This window comes from Notolepis coatsorum (assembly GCF_963971535.1).
Source record: "Notolepis coatsorum genome assembly, chromosome: 17".
Classification (NCBI taxonomy): domain Eukaryota; kingdom Metazoa; phylum Chordata; class Actinopteri; order Aulopiformes; family Paralepididae; genus Notolepis; species Notolepis coatsorum.
In genome coordinates, this window is record NC_140181.1 from 9,461,577 (window position 1) to 9,484,403 (window position 22,827).

General features: G+C 48.0%; 1 protein-coding gene across 1 annotated transcript in view; it reads left to right on the forward strand.

Annotated features, from left to right (window-relative positions):
- The window catches only part of tspan31 (tetraspanin 31), a 32,984-nt gene extending 12,832 nt beyond the window's left edge, over positions 1-20,152 (forward strand). Inside the window, exons 4-6 of the mRNA XM_084333833.1 lie at positions 3,520-3,660; positions 9,806-9,928; positions 17,738-20,152. Of these exons, the coding sequence (XP_084189959.1) occupies positions 3,520-3,660; positions 9,806-9,928; positions 17,738-17,812 (339 nt within the window). The 3' untranslated portion in view covers positions 17,813-20,152. The remainder of the gene's footprint in view (positions 1-3,519; positions 3,661-9,805; positions 9,929-17,737) is intronic.
- The last annotated feature ends 2,675 nt before the right edge of the window (positions 20,153-22,827 follow it).

The following is a 22,827-nucleotide window of genomic DNA, read 5'->3' on the forward strand; positions in this document are numbered from 1 at the left end:
TATCGATACAGGGACGCCAAGTATCGATATTAAATGATTAATTTTTCTTTTTGTATAAGGAAGTTGCATTGTTCATTTCAATACCTGTAATATTACAGTAGTCCACACACACACGTGTGCATTCAGTTAAGTTGGAATATGACTGTAATACAAACAGTTCAGTTTGTCAGGTACATCTGTCTGCTTGAGAAAATACCATGATTGAAGTGAGATGAACAGACTGAACTTTATTTTATTAGATAAAACATGTTGACAGTTTTACTTTGCAGTTGAAAAAAGGTAATCAATTAAATTTGATTAAAAAAGAAAATGATTTTTTGCAATACTCAGCGTATCGCGATATATTTAGTATCGCGATACTATCGTATCGTGAGGCAAGTATCGCGATAGTATCGTATCATGATGTCTCTGGCGATTCCCACCCCTACTTGTTTGCATCACCTTCCTCTCCTCCTCTCTCACCTTCCTCTCTCACCTTCCTCTCCTCCTCTGCCACCTTCCTCTCTCACCTTCCTCTCCTCCTCTGCCACCTTCCTCTCTCACCTTCCTCTCCTCTCTCACCTTCCTCTCTCACCTTCCTCTCCTCCTCTGCCACCTTCCCCTCTCCTCCTCTCTCACCTTCCTCTCCTCTCTCACCTTCCTCTCTCACCTTCCTCTCCTCCTCTGCCACCTTCCCCTCTCCTCCTCTCTCACCTTCCTCTCCTCCTCTGCCACCTTCCTCTCTCCTCCTCTCTCACCTTCCTCTCCTCCTCTGCCACCTTCCTCTCTCCTCCTCTCTCACCTTCCTCTCCTCCTCTGCCACCTTCCTCTCTCCTCCTCTCTCACCTTCCTCTCCTCCTCTGCCACCTTCCTCTCTCACCTTCCTCTCCTCTCTCACCTTCCTCTCTCACCTTCCTCTCCTCCTCTGCCACCTTCCCCTCTCCTCCTCTCTCACCTTCCTCTCCTCTCTCACCTTCCTCTCTCACCTTCCTCTCCTCCTCTGCCACCTTCCCCTCTCCTCCTCTCTCACCTTCCTCTCCTCTCTCTCCTCCTCTCTCACCTTCCTCTCCTCCTCTGCCACCTTCCTCTCTCCTCCTCTCTCACCTTCCTCTCCTCCTCTGCCACCTTCCTCTCACCTTCCTCTCTCCTCCTCTCTCTCCTCCTCTCTCTCCTCTCTCACCTTCCTCTCTCCTCCTCTGCCACCTTCCCCTCTCTCCTCCTCTGCCACCTTCCTCTCTCCTCCTCTCTCACCTTCCTCTCTCCTCCTCTGCCACCTTCCTCTCTCCTCCTCTCTCACCTTCCTCTCTCCTCCTCTCTCACCTTCCTCTCTCCTCCTCTGCCACCTTCCTCTCTCCTCCTCTCTCACCTTCCTCTCTCCTCCTCTGCCACCTTCCCCTCTCACCTTCCTCTCTCCTCCTCTCTCTCCTCCTCTCTCCTCCTCTCTCACCTTCCTCTCTCCTCCTCTCTCCTCCTCTCTCACCTTCCTCTCTCCTCCTCTCTCACCTTCCTCTCTCCTCCTCTCTCACCTTCCTCTCTCCTCCTCTCTCACCTTCCTCTCTCCTCCTCTGCCACCTTCCCCTCTCACCTTTCTCTCTCCTCCTCTCTCTCCTCCTCTCTCCTCCTCTCTCACCTTCCTCTCTCCTCCTCTCTCTCCTCCTCTCTCCTCCTCTCTCACCTTCCCCTCTCCTCCTCTCTCACCTTCCCCTCTCACCTTCCTCTCTCCTCCTCTCTCACCTTCCTCTCTCCTCCTCTCTCACCTTCCTCTCTCCTCCTCTGCCACCTTCCTCTCTCCTCCTCTCTCTCCTCCTCTCTCACCTTCCTCTCTCCTCCTCTCTCCTCCTCTCTCACCTTCCTCTCTCCTCCTCTCTCCTCCTCTCTCACCTTCCTCTCTCCTCCTCTCTCACCTTCCTCTCTCCTCCTCTGCCACCTTCCTCTCTCCTCCTCTCTCCTCCTCTCTCACCTTCCTCTCTCCTCCTCTGCCACCTTCCTCTCTCCTCCTCTCTCACCTTCCCCTCTCACCTTCCTCTCTCCTCCTCTGCCACCTTCCTCTCTCCTCCTCTCTCACCTTCCCCTCTCACCTTCCTCTCTCCTCCTCTGCCACCTTCCTCTCTCCTCCTCTCTCACCTTCCTCTCTCCTCCTCTCTCCTCCTCTCTCACCTTCCTCTCTCCTCCTCTCTCTCCTCCTCTCTCCTCCTCTCTCACCTTCCTCTCTCCTCTGCCACCTTCCCCTCTCTCCTCCTCTGCCACCTTCCCCTCTCACCTTCCTCTCTCCTCCTCTCTCTCCTCCTCTCTCCTCCTCTCTCACCTTCCTCTCCTCCTCTGCCACCTTCCCCTCTCTCCTCCTCTCTCACCTTCCTCTCTCCTCTGCCACCTTCACCTCTCTCCTCCTCTGCCACCTTCCTCTCTCCTCCTCTCTCACCTTCCTCTCTCCTCTGCCACCTTCCCCTCTCTCCTCCTCTCACCTTCCTCTCTCCTCCTCTCCTCCTCTCTCACCTTCCTCTCTCCTCTGCCACCTTCCCCTCTCTCCTCCTCTCACCTTCCTCTCTCCTCCTCTCTCTCCTCTCTCTCCTCCTCTCTCCTCTGCCACCTTCCCCTCTCTCCTCCTCTGCCACCTTCCCCTCTCTCCTCCTCTGCCACCTTCCTCTCTCCTCCTCTCTCACCTTCCTCTCTCCTCTGCCACCTTCCCCTCTCTCCTCCTCTGCCACCTTCCCCTCTCACCTTCCTCTCCTCCTCTGCCACCTTCCTCTCTCCTCCTCTCTCACCTTCCTCTCTCCTCTGCCACCTTCCCCTCTCTCCTCCTCTGCCACCTTCCTCTCTCCTCCTCTCTCACCTTCCTCTCTCCTCCTCTCTCACCTTCCTCTCTCCTCTGCCACCTTCCCCTCTCTCCTCCTCTGCCACCTTCCCCTCTCACCTTTCTCTCTCCTCCTCTCTCCTCCTCTCTCACCTTCCTCTCCTCCTCTGCCACCTTCCTCTCTCACCTTCCTCTCCTCCTCTGCCACCTTCCCCTCTCACCTTCCTCTCCTCCTCTGCCACCTTCCTCTCTCACCTTCCTCTCCTCCTCTGCCACCTTCCCCTCTCACCTTCCTCTCCTCCTCTGCCACCTTCCTCTCTCCTCCTCTCTCACCTTCCTCTCTCCTCTGCCACCTTCCCCTCTCTCCTCCTCTCACCTTCCTCTCTCCTCCTCTCTCTCCTCTCTCACCTTCCTCTCTCCTCTGCCACCTTCCCCTCTCTCCTCCTCTGCCACCTTCCTCTCTCCTCCTCTCTCACCTTCCTCTCTCCTCTGCCACCTTCCCCTCTCTCCTCCTCTCACCTTCCTCTCTCCTCCTCTCTCTCCTCTCTCACCTTCCTCTCTCCTCTGCCACCTTCCCCTCTCTCCTCCTCTCTCACCTTCCTCTCTCACCCTCCCCTCTCTCCTCCTCTGCCACCTTCCTCTCTCCTCCTCTCTCTCCTCTCTCCTCCTCTCTCCTCCTCTCTCTCTTCCTCTCTCCTCCTCTGCCACCTTCCTCTCTCACCTTCCTCTCTCCTTCTCTGCCTCGCCAGGAGACCCTGCTGAACTCCACCTGGGGGCTGCTGAACAACAAGACCAAGCTGGACCTGGAGCAGCAACTAGACTGCTGTGGGCTCCTCAACACCACGCTCAGCCGGGCCCAGTATGAGCACGACTACCTGTCCTGCACCGCGGTAAGACACACACTTCTGTCACGCTCTACTGTACTGTCCTGCACCGCTGTAAGACACACACTTCTGTCACGCTCTACTGTACTGTCCTGCACCGCTGTAAGACACACACTTCTGTCACGCTCTACTGTACTGTCCTGCACCGCTGTAAGACACACACTTCTGTCACGCACTACTGTACTGTCCTGCACCGCTGTAAGATACACACTTCTGTCACGCTCTACTGTACTGTCCTGCACCGCTGTAAGACACACACTTCTGTCACGCACTACTGTACTGTCCTGCACCGCTGTAAGACACACACTTCTGTCACGCTCTACTGTACTGTCCTGCACCGCTGTAAGACACACACTTCTGTCACGCTCTACTGTACTGTCCTGCACCGCTGTAAGACACACACTTCTGTCACGCTCTACTGTACTGTCCTGCACCGCTGTAAGACACACACTTCTGTCACGCTCTACTGTACTGTCCTGCACCGCTGTAAGACACACACTTCTGTCACGCACTACTGTACTGTCCTGCACCGCTGTAAGACACACACTTCTGTCACGCACTACTGTACTGTCCTGCACCGCTGTAAGACACACACTTCTGTCACGCTCTACTGTACTGTCCTGCACCGCTGTAAGACACACACTTCTGTCACGCACTACTGTACTGTCCTGCACCGCTGTAAGACACACACTTCTGTCACGCACTACTGTACTGTCCTGCACCGCTGTAAGACACACACTTCTGTCACGCTCTACTGTACTGTCCTGCACCGCTGTAAGACACACACTTCTGTCACGCACTACTGTACTGTCCTGCACCGCTGTAAGACACACACTTCTGTCACGCTCTACTGTACTGTCCTGCACCGCTGTAAGACACACACTTCTGTCACGCACTACTGTACTGTCCTGCACCGCTGTAAGACACACACTTCTGTCACGCACTACTGTACTGTCCTGCACCGCTGTAAGACACACACTTCTGTCACGCTCTACTGTACTGTCCTGCACCGCTGTAAGACACACACTTCTGTCACGCACTACTGTACTATACAAACATGTTTCAGAATTACTTATTCCTTCGTCAGTGTTAAGCTATAACACTGACGAAGGAATAAGTAATTCTGAAACATGTTTGTTTCAGGCTGCCATTAAATACTTGAACCTGAGAGTGCTGGTCCAGCTTCACTGCTTCTTTTTTATATATTTACTTATTGGGATTTCAGCACCCAGTGTCGAATTTTGAGAGCGCGGTCTATCTTGACATCAAATGTGAGGAACAAATTGTAAAGCGCTTCATAAATGCACCATTTATTTATTATGTTACAATAAATATAGGCAATACAAAATGTAATCTGAATATATATATATTAGGGCTGTCAAAATGAATGCTTTAACTTTTGAGATTCATTTAATTATTTAAAGCATTAAAATAAACTAATCTAGATTAATCTATGGAGTGAAAAATTGACGGCACTAATATATATATAGATTATACGGTGTTTCCCACAGGATTTTGTGAGACTGTGGTGGGTGAACCTGGGACCCTCTAGGGGGATCCGGGGGCATGCACCCCCGGAATTTTTTTTTTTGTGTACATTTTAAAGTTAAATGCATCAATCTGGTGCACTTTGAGAGCAAAATAAAGAGGCCAGATCTATGATGAACTGTGTGCTCAAAACACAAAATCTACTAGAGCAGTGCTTCCCAATCCTCTCCTCAAAGCACCCCAGCCGTTCAATGTATTTGTTAAATTCCACCACCAGCACACCTGATTCAACTTAACAAGCCCTTTATTAGTTGAATCTTGAACTTTGATATATATAGTTGAGTTGAACTTTATATATATATTAAAAAAAAGAAATTTCATATTAAAAATGATAATGAAAAAAAAAGTATAATAAAAATATTTTCCGTTCATTATAAAACTGTGGCGGTACAAATTAGACTGTGGCAGGCCGTCACAATCTAGGCAATTAATTGGAAACACTGATATATATATTATATATATATATATATATATATATTATATGAGTACGAATACAAGTATACACACAGTGCAGTATACACAAGGTACCCTAACTGGCATAAAATACATCATGCATTGTAGCCTGTGCAGGTTTTAGTGGTTAAGAGTCACTGTTTATTGGGATTCCCATCAGCTGCTACAGAGGCAGCCATTGTTCCTCCTGTGGTCTGTAGGATGGATATCAGCCAATGAGGACAGGGGATCGATATCGGCCAATGAGGAGAGGGGTGATGAGGCAGCCTTGTTGTCAGGAAGACCTGCATGTGAATTTGGGGCAGGAACGTTGGGGAACTCCTCAAGACTCTTTACGAGAGACGTTCTTAAAGAACTCTAGTGAGACGGTACCTCGGTTTTTTATGTCTCATCTGAATGACTGCCAACTCTGCAATTGAAACCCTGAATTTCCCCAAGGGGATCAATAAAGGAATATCTTATCTTATCTTAATTGTACGGCGTCACTGTGTGCGTGCGTTGTTGCTGCCAAGTCCAGAGGACAGAGTGTCTCCCTGCTGGACAACACCAGGTCCAGAGGACAGAGTGTCTCCCTGCTGGACAACAACAGGTCCAGAGGACAGAGTGTCTCCCTGCTGGACAACACCAGGTCCAGAGGACAGTGTCTCCCTGCTGGACAACACCAGGTCCAGAGGACAGAGTGTCTCCCTGCTGGACAACACCAGGTCCAGAGGACAGAGTGTCTCCCTGCTGGACAACAACAGGTCCAGAGGACAGAGTGTCTCCCTGCTGGACAACAACAGGTCCAGAGGACAGAGAGGACAGAGTGTCTCCCTGCTGGACAACAACAGGTCCAGAGGACAGAGTGTCTCCCTGCTGGACAACAACAGGTCCAGAGGACAGAGTGTCTCCCTGCTGGACAACAACAGGTCCAGAGGACAGAGTGTCTCCCTGCTGGACAACAACAGGTCCAGAGGACAGAGTGTCTCCCTGCTGGACAACAACAGGTCCAGAGGACAGAGTGTCTCCCTGCTGGACAACAACAGGTCCAGAGGACAGAGTGTCTCCCTGCTGGACAACAACAGGTCCAGAGGACAGAGTGTCTCCCTGCTGGACAACACCAGGTCCAGAGGACAGAGTGTCTCCCTGCTGGACAACACCAGGTCCAGAGGACAGAGTGTCTCCCTGCTGGACAACAACCGGTCCAGAGGACAGAGTGTCTCCCTGCTGGACAACAACAGGTCCAGAGGACAGAGAGGACAGATGGTCTCCCTGCTGGACAACAACAGGTCCAGAGGACAGAGTGTCTCCCTGCTGGACAACAACAGGTCCAGAGGACAGAGTGTCTCCCTGCTGGACAACAACAGGTCCAGAGGACAGAGTGTCTCCCTGCTGGACAACAACAGGTCCAGAGGACAGAGAGGACAGAGTGTCTCCCTGCTGGACAACAACAGGTCCAGAGGACAGAGTGTCTCCCTGCTGGACAACAACAGGTCCAGAGGACAGAGTGTCTCCCTGCTGGACAACAACAGGTCCAGAGGACAGAGTGTCTCCCTGCTGGACAACACCAGGTCCAGAGGACAGAGTGTCTCCCTGCTGGACAACACCAGGTCCAGAGGACAGAGTGTCTCCCTGCTGGACAACACCAGGTCCAGAGGACAGAGTGTCTCCCTGCTGGACAACAACAGGTCCAGAGGACAGAGTGTCTCCCTGCTGGACAACAACAGGTCCAGAGGACAGAGTGTCTCCCTGCTGGACAACAACAGGTCCAGAGGACAGAGTGTCTCCCTGCTGGACAACAACAGGTCCAGAGGACAGAGTGTCTCCCTGCTGGACAACAATACTGCACACAGTTGGCCAAGTTACAACTAGGGTTGGGCACCGAAAACCGGTTCTAATAGGAACCGGTTCCTAACTTCCGGTTCTGGAACCGGAAGTAACATATTTGCATTTCGATTCTTAATTTCGATTCTAAAAAATTTATATTTTTTTAATATTTTTTTTTTTTTACTTTGTTAATTAATATCCTAATTACAGTACAGCAACCAAATTAAACTGTATCAAGTCAACTGACAATCTGAATAGTATGAAAAAGAAAAAGAAATCCAACAAAAAAATTCCTGCGAAATAAGCTGTGACCTGTTTTGACCTGCACCTCAAAGAATCTAGAATCGTTTAGAACAGGAATCGAAATGGAGAATCGGAACCGGAATCGTTCAAATCCAAACGATGCCCAACCCTAGTTACAACACAGCGATCGCTCGCCCCCCCCCCCCCCCCCCCCTCCCCCCCCCCCCCAGCGACTTGAATCTGCTCGTACGCTCGTCGTGGAAAAATCCTTTTCAATCGAGTTTCACGATTTGATGAATTGATTTTCTTTCCCTCGTTCCACATTGGGAGTTCTCTTTATAATTGATATGATTGTGACCGTAGCTGGCAGTGAATAAGACTGCTTCTCTGTACTGTGGCCCCTGTAAATGTCCAAACCGCCACCCACCCACCCACCAAACCCCCTCCTAATGTACAGTTTCCTCCCCCTCTAATGTATATAGTTTCTGTTAGGATCTTTGGTAATCAGTACTGTGTATATCTGAATGTCATAAATGTCATTATGAATTGAAAATGGGGGACCCTGATGTAAACAAGACGAAAGTCTTTCTCTGGTCTGCATCCCCTTAACAATTGTGTGTATATTGAGCCGTACTGTATTGTACCCATTCTGCAATCTGTTAATAACATTTTCAATCAATCAATGTAACACCACCACAAATAAGTGTTTTGTTCCCGTTTCTAGACTTTCTATCTGCTATTCACTGAAACGCACAGAACGGCTGCCTTCATGTTGTTGTTGTGGTTTCAAGTCCACTCCCTCCACAGGAACGTGTCGTGTGGAGTAAACGGATGTTCAGCCAGCGAGCATGAGTCAGGCTGGATGTAGTTAACAATAGATTCTATTAGTTGATGGACTGAAACGTTATTTAATTAGATTTTATATTTGTTTATCATTATTGCTGCTTTTTTATATATCTCTTTTTATCCAAAGCGCTTTACAATTTGTTAACTCACATTTGACCCATTCACTCACACATTCACACACCGACGGCGGAGGCGACCATGCAAGGTGCCAACCTGCTTATCGGGAGCAATTAGGGGTTAAGTGTCTTGCTCAAGGACACATCTCACACAACTATGAATCACTAAAGACACTGGAATCGAACCGGGAACCTCCGGATTGCCAGACCGTGACGGCTGCTCTACCTCCTGAGCCACTGTCGACCCCTATTACACTTTGTAACATATCCTTTCACCCTGTTAAACACCCCGACGAGAGTTATGAGTTATAAGCGTTATAGACTCCTAGCATTGTGGGGTAGACCAGGAGCAGATGTTGCGTTATAGACTCCTAGCATTGTGGGGTAGACCAGGAGCAGATGTTGCGTTATAGACTCCTAGCATTGTGGGGTAGACCAGGAGCAGATGTTGCGTTATAGACTCCTAGCATTGTGGGGTAGACCAGGAGCAGATGTTGCGTTATAGACTCTTAGCATTGTGGGGTAGACCAGGAGCAGGTGTTGCGTTATAGACTCCTAGCATTGTGGGGTAGACCAGGAGCAGATGTTGCGTTATAGACTCCTAGCATTGTGGGGTAGACCAGGAGCAGGTGTTGCGTTATAGACTCTTAGCATTGTGGGGTAGACCAGGAGCAGGTGTTGCGTTATAGACTCTTAGCATTGTGGGGTAGACCAGGAGCAGATGTTGCGTTATAGACTCCTAGCATTGTGGGGTAGACCAGGAGCAGATGTTGCGTTATAGACTCCTAGCATTGTGGGGTAGACCAGGAGCAGATGTTGCGTTATAGACTCTTAGCATTGTGGGGTAGACCAGGAGCAGGTGTTGCGTTATAGACTCTTAGCATTGTGGGGTAGACCAGGAGCAGATGTTGCGTTATAGACTCTTAGCATTGTGGGGTAGACCAGGAGCAGATGTTGCATTATAGACTCTTAGCATTGTGGGGTAGACCAGGAGCAGATGTTGCGTTGAGACAGAATGAGAAGAAGGCCTCTAGCAGCGATCGCCCATCGTCAGTGGTTTAGTTACTGGAAACCTTTTCAGCTAGTCAGTCGGTGCATCTTTAAAAGCAGCTTTGTTCCCGTCCTGTGTTTCTCTACAGCCGTGCAAAACCTCCTTAGCCACGCAGAACCGCTGCTACACCTGCGGGGAGATGATGCTGCAGCACGCCACCGAGGTCCTGAAGATCCTGGGAGGAGTGGGGCTGTTCTTCAGTTTCACAGAGGTGAGGGCTCTTCTTAGGGCATGCGTCCACCTAGCGCACATTTCCAGCTGAAAAACGCTGGCAGTGCGCCGGTAGTGCTGGGATGAAGCGCATCTTGTAGCGAGATGACAGGGAGAAAGAAATCTAGCGACAGCCATCTTTTTATTGCCTGACACCACAGTTCGCCCTTTGCTTTTTATTAGCTTTTTATTGGTGTATTCGTGTAGTTATTAGTGTATTTGTGCCCTCATACTGCTCCTGTCTCTTGTGGGTAGACAGGCAGGCAACTCCGGTGTCAGGTTCCAAACAGAGTGGTAGATATGATTGGCTGTGATTGGTTGTCTGAAAATGCGCTCGGCGCATCGCTCTGAAAAGTTCAGAAAGTTTCAACTTTAAACGCTGGGTGCTGCTGCCGCACAAAATAAACTGAAAAGCGCTGAAAAAATAAGCCGACTGCAGCGCATTTCCTATATTAGGCGGCAGCATGCGGCCGCATACGCTCCCTCCCCATTGGGATCAATTGACAAAAGACGCTTGCGCCCAGAAATATGCGGCAGGTGGACGCGGGCGCTAAAGCTACACAGAGGTGAGGGCTCTTCTTAAGCTACACAGAGGTGAGCGCCTGGCCTCCATACCGCCGCCCACGTAACCGTTTATCCACCGTGTAACTGAGGGGTTACAAAACCCTGACTGTATTAAAGATTGTGATAGATTAAACCACTGCTAATTATGTACTTAGTATTACTTGCCAGACAGTACAACTAATTATGGCAGACACTCAGAATAACACGGCACGGTGACAAAGAAATATCATTGAGGGTATTTATTATTATGCAGCAAATTGTACAGAGATGAGAATTAAGGTTGCGCTTGTATGGCGAAGAATATGAATAAGTCAGTCGGTAGCAAAAGTCAGTTGGAATAGATCATTCCTACAATGGGGTACTAGACTAACGCCGCCTGGCGTAGGATGGCAATATAGGGGGAAACGCTGGTACCGCTGGAGACGAGGGGTTTCCTCCCAGAGATGTAAGCTCTGGAGGAAAGAAGAATGTTCGGATACTCAGTCTGTTCAATTGAAGAAGAAGGGGGTTCTCGTATAGAATCCAGTCCTTGTAATCCAAATGCTCAGCAACAAAGCAATAACTGTAATCCAATTGCACGATAGCAATGACGATAGCCAGCTAGCTTCGGTCCACGAAGCCAGCCCGAAGTAGATCCTCAAGGTGGTTAAATCCAAACGACAGTGGGTATTAACGATGCTCTTCTCCAGGTAGTACGTTCCACAATCACTATAATCCAACCAATACTGGTTCTGCAATCGCCGCCGTCGGTTCCAATATGCACATGTCCAGTAGGTTCTCCGACTAGGCCCTCCTCGTGTACTGGCACCAATGTATTTAGTCCACGCACACTGGCTAAGGTTCCACTAGCTACTAAACGAACGAACTGCTGGGTAATGCTACACACGAACAAACTGCTGTTGGCACGATACACAATAAATAACGACTCTTTACTTCACATTAAGCTAAGTCGAACTTGACGTTACTGCATTAACTCTGACACTTTTTACTATTCACTTCGCACGTGGTTCTCAACACTCTGTTTAGACGAACTGCTTCACACTACATTAGAATCACACTACTGCTGTTCGCACCTGCCACGATATATATACTTAAGTGGCTTTCTAGTGCCAAACCTAACCACTTGCCCGGAATCAATGCGCTGCCAAGGGCATGTCCCGACTTGCCCAGACTCGCCCTTGAACCTGTCTTGAGTGCGAGACTGCCTGGCGCCGCCGTCAGGGGGCATTATCCAATGAGGAAAGTGAATATTACTAGGATTCAAACGCAGGCTTAAAGGGATATAACTTGTATATATAAACAACATACAAGGCATATAAAACAATAAACGTAGATTCTCAGCTTTTAATCTGACCCTTCACAACACACCGCGAGCGATCAATCAGTCTGATCAGCCTGATGGCGCCCTGGAGGGAGATGACATCATCGCCGCGCCGCAGACTAATTGGATTGACGGGTTGATGGATGCGTTTCGTTAGTTGGAGATGAGTGCTCAGACAAGGCCTTTGGGGGAAGAAAAAAAACTGGTTGTCAGAATCAGAAAGGTCTTTATTGCCAAGTAAGTTTGCACATACAAGGAATTTGTATTAAGGTAGAATAAAATGGAATATGTAAATTAAAATAAAAGTAGAATAGAATATAGGACAGGGCTGTACAATTGTGCAGGATGCAGTAGAGTATATACACACAAAATTTGAATATAATTAGAATAATTCCATTTAAATAGAATAAAATAATTGTGTCATGCATATCCAGAATGTCTTGTAAACCAAGGCTCTGTCGGTTAAATGTGTCGATGCATTTGAAGATGCAGTTTGTAAGGTTTTAAGATTCAGTTGTTTGTCGTTGAAACATCTCTATATTGTTATCAATGATTCATCAATAATATGAATCGAGAGGAAACTAAGGCCCAGAGATGGCGTAGCGGCTGAGACCGTGATTTGCTGATCTAAAAAGCTCAGTTTGGAAATACTTTGTAATGTAAAAAGAATATAAGTAGCCTACTTTTAAACCTTTTTTGAATAACACTTTATTGTAAAACTTGTAGATATTGAATAATGAATAGAGACAGAAGCGTCATGCAGGTCCCTAAGGGTTTCATTACTATTTCCCGTTTCAAATCGAGGGAAAGATATCGTTTCATGTTTACCACACATTGCTCGGAGGCGCTTTGCTGTGTATGAATGTCCGTTCTGTAAACTGTGAAGCTTTTATTCATTTGATCTCCGAGAGACGGCCCTTTCTCCATCTAGCACCAATCTCTCCGCACGCACAGAGAGAATACATTATTCTCCATGTATGCTGGTGTAGGTATGTTGAGGTTGAAGGTCATTTATTTAGTTTTCCATAATGCGCAATAATAGATATTCAAATGGTTCAAACGTATGTGATTTTTTAGAAGGAATAGTCTAAGGCCAATTTTGACAGCCCTAGTTGAATCCTACCAGAACCGTCTCTCCTGTGTCTCCCCCTCAGCCTTCCTACTGTCTCAGTAAAGAACCTTCTCTCCTGTGTCTCCCTCTCAGCCTTCCTACTGTCTCAGTAAAGAACCTTCTCTCCTGTGTCTCCCCCTCAGCCTTCCTACTGTCTCAATAAAGAATATTCTCTCCTGTGTCTCCTCTACTCTGTCTCCCCCTCAGCCTTCCTACTGTCTCAGTAAAGAACCTTCTCTCCTGTGTCTCCCCCTCAGCCTTCCTACTGTCTCAGTAAAGAACCTTCTCTCCTGTGTCTCCCCCTCAGCCTTCCTACTGTCTCAGTAAAGAACCTTCTCTCCTGTGTCTCCCTCTCAGCCTTCCTACTGTCTCAGTAAAGAACCTTCTCTCCTGTGTCTCCCCCTCAGCCTTCCTACTGTCTCAGTAAAGAACCTTCTCTCCTGTGTCTCCCCCTCAGCCTTCCTACTGTCTCAATAAAGAACCTTCTCTCCTGTGTCTCCCTCTCAGCCTTCCTACTGTCTCAATAAAGAACCTTCTCTCCTGTGTCTCCCTCTCAGCCTTCCTACTGTCTCAATAAAGAACCTTCTCTCCTGTGTCTCCCCCTCAGCCTTCCTACTGTCTCAGTAAAGAACCGTCTCTCCTGTGTCTCCCCCTCAGCCTTCCTACTGTCTCAGTAAAGAACCTTCTCTCCTGTGTCTCCCTCTCAGCCTTCCTACTGTCTCAGTAAAGAACCTTCTCTCCTGTGTCTCCCTCTCAGCCTTCCTACTGTCTCAGTAAAGAACCTTCTCTCCTGTGTCTCCCCCTCAGCCTTCCTACTGTCTCAGTAAAGAACCTTCTCTCCTGTGTCTACCTCTCAGCCTTCCTACTGTCTCAGTAAAGAACCTTCTCCTGTGTCTAGGGCTGTCTTAAATACTTCGAAGCTTCGTTCGATGGGCATGGGATTCGAATGGGAAAATATAATTTGAATATATTAAAAAAAAAAAATCTTTTTCTTTTTTGTGAAATCAACACTGCCTCTCTTTGTTAAGCAATGCTGTTTGTTATTTAAGATGAGGTCGGACTCGGCACTGACAGATTTGTGTTCATTGTGCTGCTTTTATAAAGCCTCAAATGACGGCTTACAATATTTCATGAAAGCAAAGTGTTTTGTTTGTCTTAAGATTTAAAAAGGTTTAAACTTTACAGCACTGACAAAGTTGAACAAAGTGCTGTACAAGTCCCACAACATAAAAATAATAAAAATGTATAATTTTTTTTTAATCTCGAAGCTTCGAATTAAAATCGAATCTCGGCCCCGAAGCTTCGAATGCCAACAAAAATTCAAAGGTCAGCCCGCTGTGTCTCCCCCTCAGCCTTCCTACTGTCTCAGTAAAGAACCTTCTCTCCTGTGTCTCCCTATCAGCCTTCCTACTGTCTCAGTAAAGAAAATATACTAAGGAGAAAGGACTGTCAATCAATCAATAAAAGCTCCTCTGCGAAAAAAGGTTATGGTGTATAACTCCTCCTGGCCCTGTGTCACAATCTGGTGTCTAGATTAGAAAAAGCTTGACGTTTGTATATTTCCGTCTCGGAGGCACAAAGGTCATCTCAGTTGCACAATTTATTTTTAACTTAAGACTAAGTTTAACTCTAAAAATGATCACTATGTAGCTAGCAGCAATATTGGATACGGTATGCCCAAACAAAACAGAGGCTGGGCTGTCTTGAGAACGGTCTTGAGAACTTACAAACTGCAAATAAACATTTCCATCTACAGGGCTTGATGTTAACACTATGGTAGAGGTGTGAGCACTGACCACCGCAGAGACCCGGGTTCAATTCCCGGCAGCAGTATGTCCGGCTTGGTCAGTTGTCTGTGGTAGTCTACACCCTCCCCAGACCGACAGAGGAGGCATGTGGTAGTCTACACCCTCCTTCCCAGACCGACAGAGGAGACATGTGGTACATTGTGGTAGTCTACACCCTCCCCAGACCGACAGAGGAGACATGTGGTGGTCTACACCCTCCCCAGACCGACAGAGGAGACATGTGGTAGTCTACACCCTCCTTCCCAGACCGACAGAGGAGACATGTGGTACATTGTGGTAGTCTACACCCTCCCCAGACCGACAGAGGAGACACGTGGTGGTCTACACCCTCTCCAGACCGACAGAGGAGACATGTGGTAGTCTACACCCTCCCCAGACCGACAGAGGAGACATGTGGTAGTCTACACCCTCCCCAGACCGACAGAGGAGACATGTGGTGGTCTACACCCTCCCCAGACCGACAGAGGAGACATGTGGTAGTCTACACCCTCCCCAGACCGACAGAGGAGACATGTGGTAGTCTACACCCTCCCCAGACCGACAGAGGAGACATGTGGTAGTCTACGCCCTCCCCAGACCGACAGAGGAGGCATGTGGTAGTCTACACCCTCCCCAGACCGACAGAGGAGACATGTGGTAGTCTACACCCTCCTCCCCAGACCGACAGAGGGGACATGTGGTAGTCTACACCCTCCTCCCCAGACCGACAGAGGAGACATGTGGTAGTCTACGCCCTCCCCAGACCGACAGAGGAGACATGTGGTAGTCTACGCCCTCCCCAGACAGACGGAGGAAACATGTGGTAGTCTACGCCCTCCCCAGACAGACAGAGGAAACATGTGGTAGTCTACACCCTCCCCAGACCGACAGAGGAGACATGTGGTAGTCTACACCCTCCCCAGACCGACAGAGGAGACATGTGGTAGTCTACACCCTCCCCAGACAGAGGAGACATGTGGTAGTCTACGCCCTCCCCAGACCGACAGAGGAGACATGTGGTAGTCTACACCCTCCCCAGACCGACAGAGGAGACATGTGGTAGTCTACGCCCTCCCCAGACCGACAGAGGAGGCATGTGGTAGTCTACACCCTCCCCAGACCGACAGAGGGGACATGTGGTAGTCTACACCCTCCTCCCCAGACCGACAGAGGAGACATGTGGTAGTCTACGCCCTCCCCAGACCGACAGAGGAGACATGCGGTAGTCTACGCCCTCCCCAGACAGACAGAGGAAACATGTGGTAGTCTACGCCCTCCCCAGATAGACAGAGGAAACATGTGGTAGTCTACACCCTCCCCAGACCGACAGAGGAGACATGTGGTAGTCTACACCCTCCCCAGACCGACAGAGGAGACATGTGGTGGTCTACACCCTCCCCAGACCGACAGGAGCCATGTGGTAGTCTACACCCTCCCCAGACCGACAGAGGAGACATGTGGTAGTCTACACCATCCCCAGACCGACAGAGGAGACATGTGGTAGTCTACACCCTCCCCAGACCGACAGAGGAGACATGTGGTAGTCTACACCCTCCCCAGACCGACAGAGGAGACATGTGGTAGTCTACGCCCTCCCCAGACCGACAGAGGAGACATGTGGTAGTCTACACCCTCCCCAGACCGACAGAGGAGACATGTGGTAGTCTACGCCCTCCCCAGACCGACAGAGGAGACATGTGGTAGTCTACACCCTCCCCAGACCGACAGAGGAGACATGTGGTAGTCTACACCCTCCCCAGACTGACAGAGGAGACATGTGGTAGTCTACACCCTCCCCAGACTAACAGAGGAGGCATGTGGTAGTCTACACCCTCCCCAGACTAACAGAGGAGGCATGTGGTAGTCTACACCCTCCCCAGACCGACAGAGGAGACATGTGGTAGTCTACACCCTCCCCAGACCGACAGAGGAGACATGTGGTAGTCTACACCCTCCCCAGACTGACAGTAGGGCAGCATGTGGTAGTCTACACCCTCCCCAGACCGACAGTAGGGCAGCATGTGGTAGTCTACACACCCTCCCCAGACTGACGGTAGGGCAGCATGTGGTAGTCTACACCCTCCCCAGACCGACGGTAGGGCAGCATGTGGTAGTCTACACACCCTCCCCAGACTGACAGTAGGGCAGCATGTGGTAGTCTACACCCTCCCCAGACCGACGGTAGGGCAGCATGTGGTAGTCTACACACCCTCCCCAGACTGACGGTAGGGCAGCATGTGGTAGTCTACACACCCTCCCCAGACTGACGGTAGGGCAGCATGTGGTAGTCTACACCCTCCCCAGACCGACAGAGGATGCATGTGGTAGTCTACACCCTCCCCAGACCGACAGAGGAGACATGTGGTAGTCTACACCCTCCCCAGACCGACGGTAGGGCAGCATGTGGTAGTCTACACCCTCCCCAGACCGACAGAGGAGACATGTGGTAGTCTACACCCTCCCCAGACCGACGGTAGGGCAGCATGTGGTAGTCTACACACCCTCCCCAGACTGACGGTAGGGCATCATGTGGTAGTCTACACCCTCCCCAGACCGACGGTAGGGCAGCATGTGGTAGTCTACACACCCTCCCCAGACCGACAGTAGGGCAGCATGTGGTAGTCTACACACCCTCCCCAGACTGACGGTAGGGCAGCATGTGGTAGTCTACACACCCTCCCCAGACTGACGGTAGGGCAGCGCAACGACCATAAATAAATTGGCATAACGACTAAATTGGGGAGATGGGGGAAAATGATAAAAGAAAAACACCAGCCACAAGCCAATTGCTGGTAAATATAGGCTTTGGCAGGTAAGTCTGTGTTTGATTATCTGTGTTTTGATAATCCAATTTCATTTAAATGTAATCTTTGCTGCAGAGAAATGAAATAGGCTGATGAGATTCTTAATCCACTGTTCACTGTGTGACCAGCTGACTGAACGGCCGGTGTTCTAACACAGCTCCTCTTGATCGTGGTCCTTATCTGACCTGTGCGACCTCTTTATTCCTACCCTTCTCTCTAACAGATCCTGGGGGTGTGGCTGGCCGTGCGCTACAGGAACCAGAAGGATCCCAGAGCGAACCCAAGTGCTTTCCTATAGTCTAGCCCCCCCACACACATACACACACACACATACACATACAAACACACACACACACACACACACGATGCAATACAATACTGTAAGTAGACGCACAGTCGCAGAACCACTGGTACATAGACTCATGCACATCTAGAGACAGACACTCAGGCATACTACAGTACAGAACCACGCGGACCACAACTGCACAACGGGGGGCGCGCGCGCGCAGCAGCACCCAACAGGCGCCGGGAGACGCACGCGTAAAAATTGAAAAAAAAGGAGAAAAAAACATTTCAAGCTACAACCTCTTTTTGTGCCCCCCCCCTCCCCGTCTCACCCCCTCCCCCTCCCCGTCTCACCGAGTCCAGACTTTTGCCAGAGCTCTTACCGGAGGATCTGGACGCTCATGTATGAAAGGAGGACTCGTAGCGGGCGAGAGTCTTAACCCCGTCGGTATCGCTACCCCGACCTTGATTTGAGTGCCAGATCACCCCCCCCCCCCCCCCCCCCCCGTAACCCCCACCACGACGACAGACGTCTCTTCTGCAACAACGTGTCCTGCTCTGGCTGCAGCAGCCTGTTCCTCCACCCAGAGGGACCGCCCAGCGTCCTGGAGCCAACCCCGTACTACACACCTTCCTCCTCCAAGCCTCCTCCCGTCTCTCTCATCCTAGTCCACTTGTGACAAATGTGGTCCTTTTTGTGGCCAGTGCTAGCGGCGTCGTGTGTAGGGGCTATGTACCCGAGATGCTGTCGTTTGATGATGGCGGAGCCCGGCCGAGACGCCCCCTAGAGTCGGGGAAGGAGGGTGCGCGTCGTCGGACCCCCGTGGCGTGAAGTGGTTTTTGAAATGTATCATGCGAGGTGTTTTTTTTGTTTTTGTTTTGTTTGTTTTCTCCCGATGAATTATGATGCCGTTTAAAAAGAAAAATGCTGGGATTTTTAGAAACGTAACCATAGATTTTAGATGGCAATAGTGATTAGTTAATTATCGGGTTCAAACTATTTATGAACTTCTGTAACTGAGCCGACTAACTTTTAATAACGAGTCACAAATATTAGAATGCCAATGGACTGCACTGGGCTTCATGTTGTACATAATCTTTAAATAGTTCTCCAAAATCACGAGATGGGGTTTTGCCCTGTATAGTTCCCCTGTAGCGGGCCTGCCTGCACAAGTAAGGCTTTTCATGAGTGAGAAAGACGCATTGTGCTCTATTTTGGTAGCGGTCGCACGCCAGGCGCTGACGCAGGTGCGTTCGGTGTTCGGAACACACAGTGACTCTTCCTCTCCTGCTTGTGCCCCCACCTGCTAGCTCCGTGAGGACTGACATGAAATCGAATTAAAAGTAGTACAATAATAATGTATTCCTCTACTCCAACCCCACCTGTTAATAATGTATTCCTCCTATTCCCACCCCACTTGTTAATAACGTATTCATCCTAATCCAACTGAATTTAGACCTGCGTTTGCACGTAGACTCACGAAAATAGAGCCCAATGTGTCCCTTTGTTTGATAAAATGATGGTGGTATAGAGAGCCTGTCGATAGGATGCAGGAACATATCATGACTTACTGAAACTGGAAGAAATGGTAAAGGAATTATGTTGTTGATGTTTTGAGTTAATTTGGTGGAAACTACCAAACTATCGCAAACCCAGTATTTTGTTGTCAATACAGTTAATTATGTTAAGATTTATAGATATACGATCCTGTTTTTAATGCCTTTTTTTGTTTGTTTATGTTTATATTGTTAATCGTTATTCTCTCGTGTCATATTTCTTTCTTGGTATTAATATGTTCCCTGTTGCCACCCAGTCCTCTCTGTTCAACAGTGTTAAACACATTTTTGTATAAAAAAATAAGAATTTGTTCCATGTAATTTAGGAATTTATTTAAGGGCCCCGGTGAGGCATATAGCAGGTACAATTTAGTTTTTAATTTCATTTAGATTATATTAGCTCCAGGTCTGTAACAGTGGATTTATGACGAGAAGTCGCCGCTTGCTTTTTATCTCTAAGATGAGTTGCTTTGGCCTCTCCTCCTTTTCCCTTTTAAACTGCTTTTTAATAACTTCCGGACTAACATGATGTAATAAATGACACTTAAGGCTACGTTCAGACTGCAGACGAAAGTGAATCTGAGTTCTTTGCTCGCACGTGACTCGGATCTGTTCTCGGATCAGTTCTTCGCACCAGTGTGTGAACGGCACCGATCGCACGGAATCTGATCTTTTCCATTCTGATCGGATGCAGGTCAGATTTTCTTTGCAATTATGCGCGCCTCAGTCCCAACAGTCGCGTGACTTTTTTAAGTCACTCGTCTAGATCGACGTTTGTCACGATTCTTTTACGTCCCATCTTATTTTATTGTTAATTTGCGAGTGGGGGGGGGGGGGGGGGGGTCAGTTCAGGAGCATGACCGGTTCACACTGGAATCTGATATTGGACCACATTTAAACATTGGAACAGCCGAACAAAAACGAAAAAAAAAAATCCGATCTAAGCACTAAGGCTTGCAGTGTGAACGTAGCCTGAAGGTTTGACCTGAAGGAGCGGCTCACGCTGCTGCTGGAGTTCACCATATTCACATGGTGGCCTTTTTGTTCTCATGTCACGCTCCGGATGGGATTCCTCTCCACCCTGTTGCCCCCTAGTAACTAGGGTTGGGCACCGAAAACCGGTTCTAATAGGAACCGGTTCCTAACTTCCGGTTCTGGAACTGGAAGTAACATATTTGCATTTCGATTCTTAATTTCGATTCTTAAAAAAAAAAAAAATGAATACCCTAGTTACAGTACAGCAACCAAATTAAACTGTATCAAGTCAACTGACAATGTGAATAGTATGAAAAAAATGTACGATTAAAAAAAATTTAATCTCCTGCGAAATAAGCTGTGACCTGTTTTGACCTGCACCTCAAAGAATCGGAATCGAGAATCGTTTAGAACAGGAGAACCGGAATTGTTCAAATCCAAACGATGCCCAACCCTACTAGTAACGCGGTGGAGCGTGACCATGAGAGCGAAAGGGCCCGCGGTGGGGATGTGGTCAGTGGGAGTTTTATCGCTGGTGTGAAGAAGCATTTGGACTGATTCTGAACGTTGTTGTTATTACTACTATTATGCCACATATTACACCTCACTTGGACTTTGTGTGAACTTGTTATCCGACTGTACCTCTCTGGAATTTCTGAGACTTCGCTCTCCGAATGGGGGGAAAAGAAGAAGAAGAAAAAATGCAATTGAAAAACATCTTGTTCTATCTGAGCTTGTTTTGAGTCGTCATTTCAGACACACCTCTATATGATAGGGATGTACCGATATTAACATGCTATGGCCGATAACTAATGTTACAGATGTAGATATGATCTGTATAAATAAAACACTATGATCTTATTTTTTATTTTTTTTACTATTTTTGTACCAATTGAAACAATCTTTTTGGCCCACAATCCTGTGCGGTGTCATTGTCACATGCAAGTAACGTTACCCAAACTAACACACAGCGACAGCTAGACCGTTTTTCACATCGGTCCAGTTTTGCTCATCGAACCGATGCGATCAATAAAATAAATCGCTATCACCAGGCGATATATGTTTGCAATTACATATCTGCCGAGTTTTGCTCATCGGACCGATACCCATAATATAGGGGGAAAATCACTCAACGGTCGACACTGATATGGTCACCAATATATCACACATCCCTGCTGTTATATTTACATTTTACATGTAGTCGTTTAGCTGAACGCTTTTATCCAAAGACACTTACAGGTTCTGTACGACAAGTCAGCAGGAAGGGTACAACTCTTTCAGCTGAGTAACAATGTTCATCAAACAGTGTTGAAACTTGGGTGCTGCAGTGTTGAGTGCATAGTAGTAGAGAGAGACGTATAGTATGTAGTAATATAGACAAGGAAGATTAATTAGTGGAAGAGTGCATGATAGTAGAAGACAGTAAGAAGGTTAGTGTAATTCCCCCCCCCCCCCCCCATTTCAGATATTGATTGAAGTGTGTTTTCAGTCGACGGTCGAAAGCTTATATATAATATTTAAAGTAAGCCTTCCTTGGTTTAATGGTACATTATAGAATCATTTTCTGTATAGACTGTTTCAAAGTGACGACAATAACTATTACATGAACCCATGTCCTGTTGCAGTAACTGACTGGAAACACAAACCGTTCCCTAGCAACAGAATTCCAGTGAAAGCGTCTTTATTCCCGGATCCTCATTGGTTGTCATATTCCCGCCGGGGTCCACATGAAACATCATCACTTCAATGTTAGGAAATATTATAAAACATGCAGTACACTCTGTACAATATCGATGAGAACATAATATTCCTTGTATTGGTCCCACCCTCTTTACAGCAATCCATATCACCGTCTACGTCTCCCTTTCGAGGTTGAAGTGTGTTTAATAGGATTAGGTCAATAGGTCAAATCAATAAGGGATTGTCATTTTTATTTTAATTTTTTTTGTTTCATGAAAACTACAAATGTTTATGTACCTCTTTAAACCCATCCTTTCCACTGGCAAGGAGAACAGAATAACCAGGTCCAGATTATCTCAGGCAGAGACCTTGCTGAAATGAGATAAGATAAGAGTAGATCAAATAAGATAAGAGTATATAAGATGAGATATTTCTTTATTGATCCCCTTGGGGAAATGTAGGCATCATAGCAGCATGGGGAGGGGAGGTACAGGTATGGGCAGGGTAGTAGTAGAAAGACATAAATATATATAAAATATAAATATGAGAGAAACGGTGTAAACAATAAAATTAACTCAATATAAAAATAAACAGTGAACAAAGGTGCAGGTGAAGGTATGTATGCCCCATCGGTTATATTTTATGTTACAATAAATATGCTGTAGGCAATAAAATATTTGAATCTGAATATAATATATACTATATTATGAGTGTACTGTTTTGTGCATTGATTGATTGATTATTTTATTACAAACATAATATTGCTATAACAGTCATGCAGCGAACACACACATGCAAGATGGGAGACATGTAGGA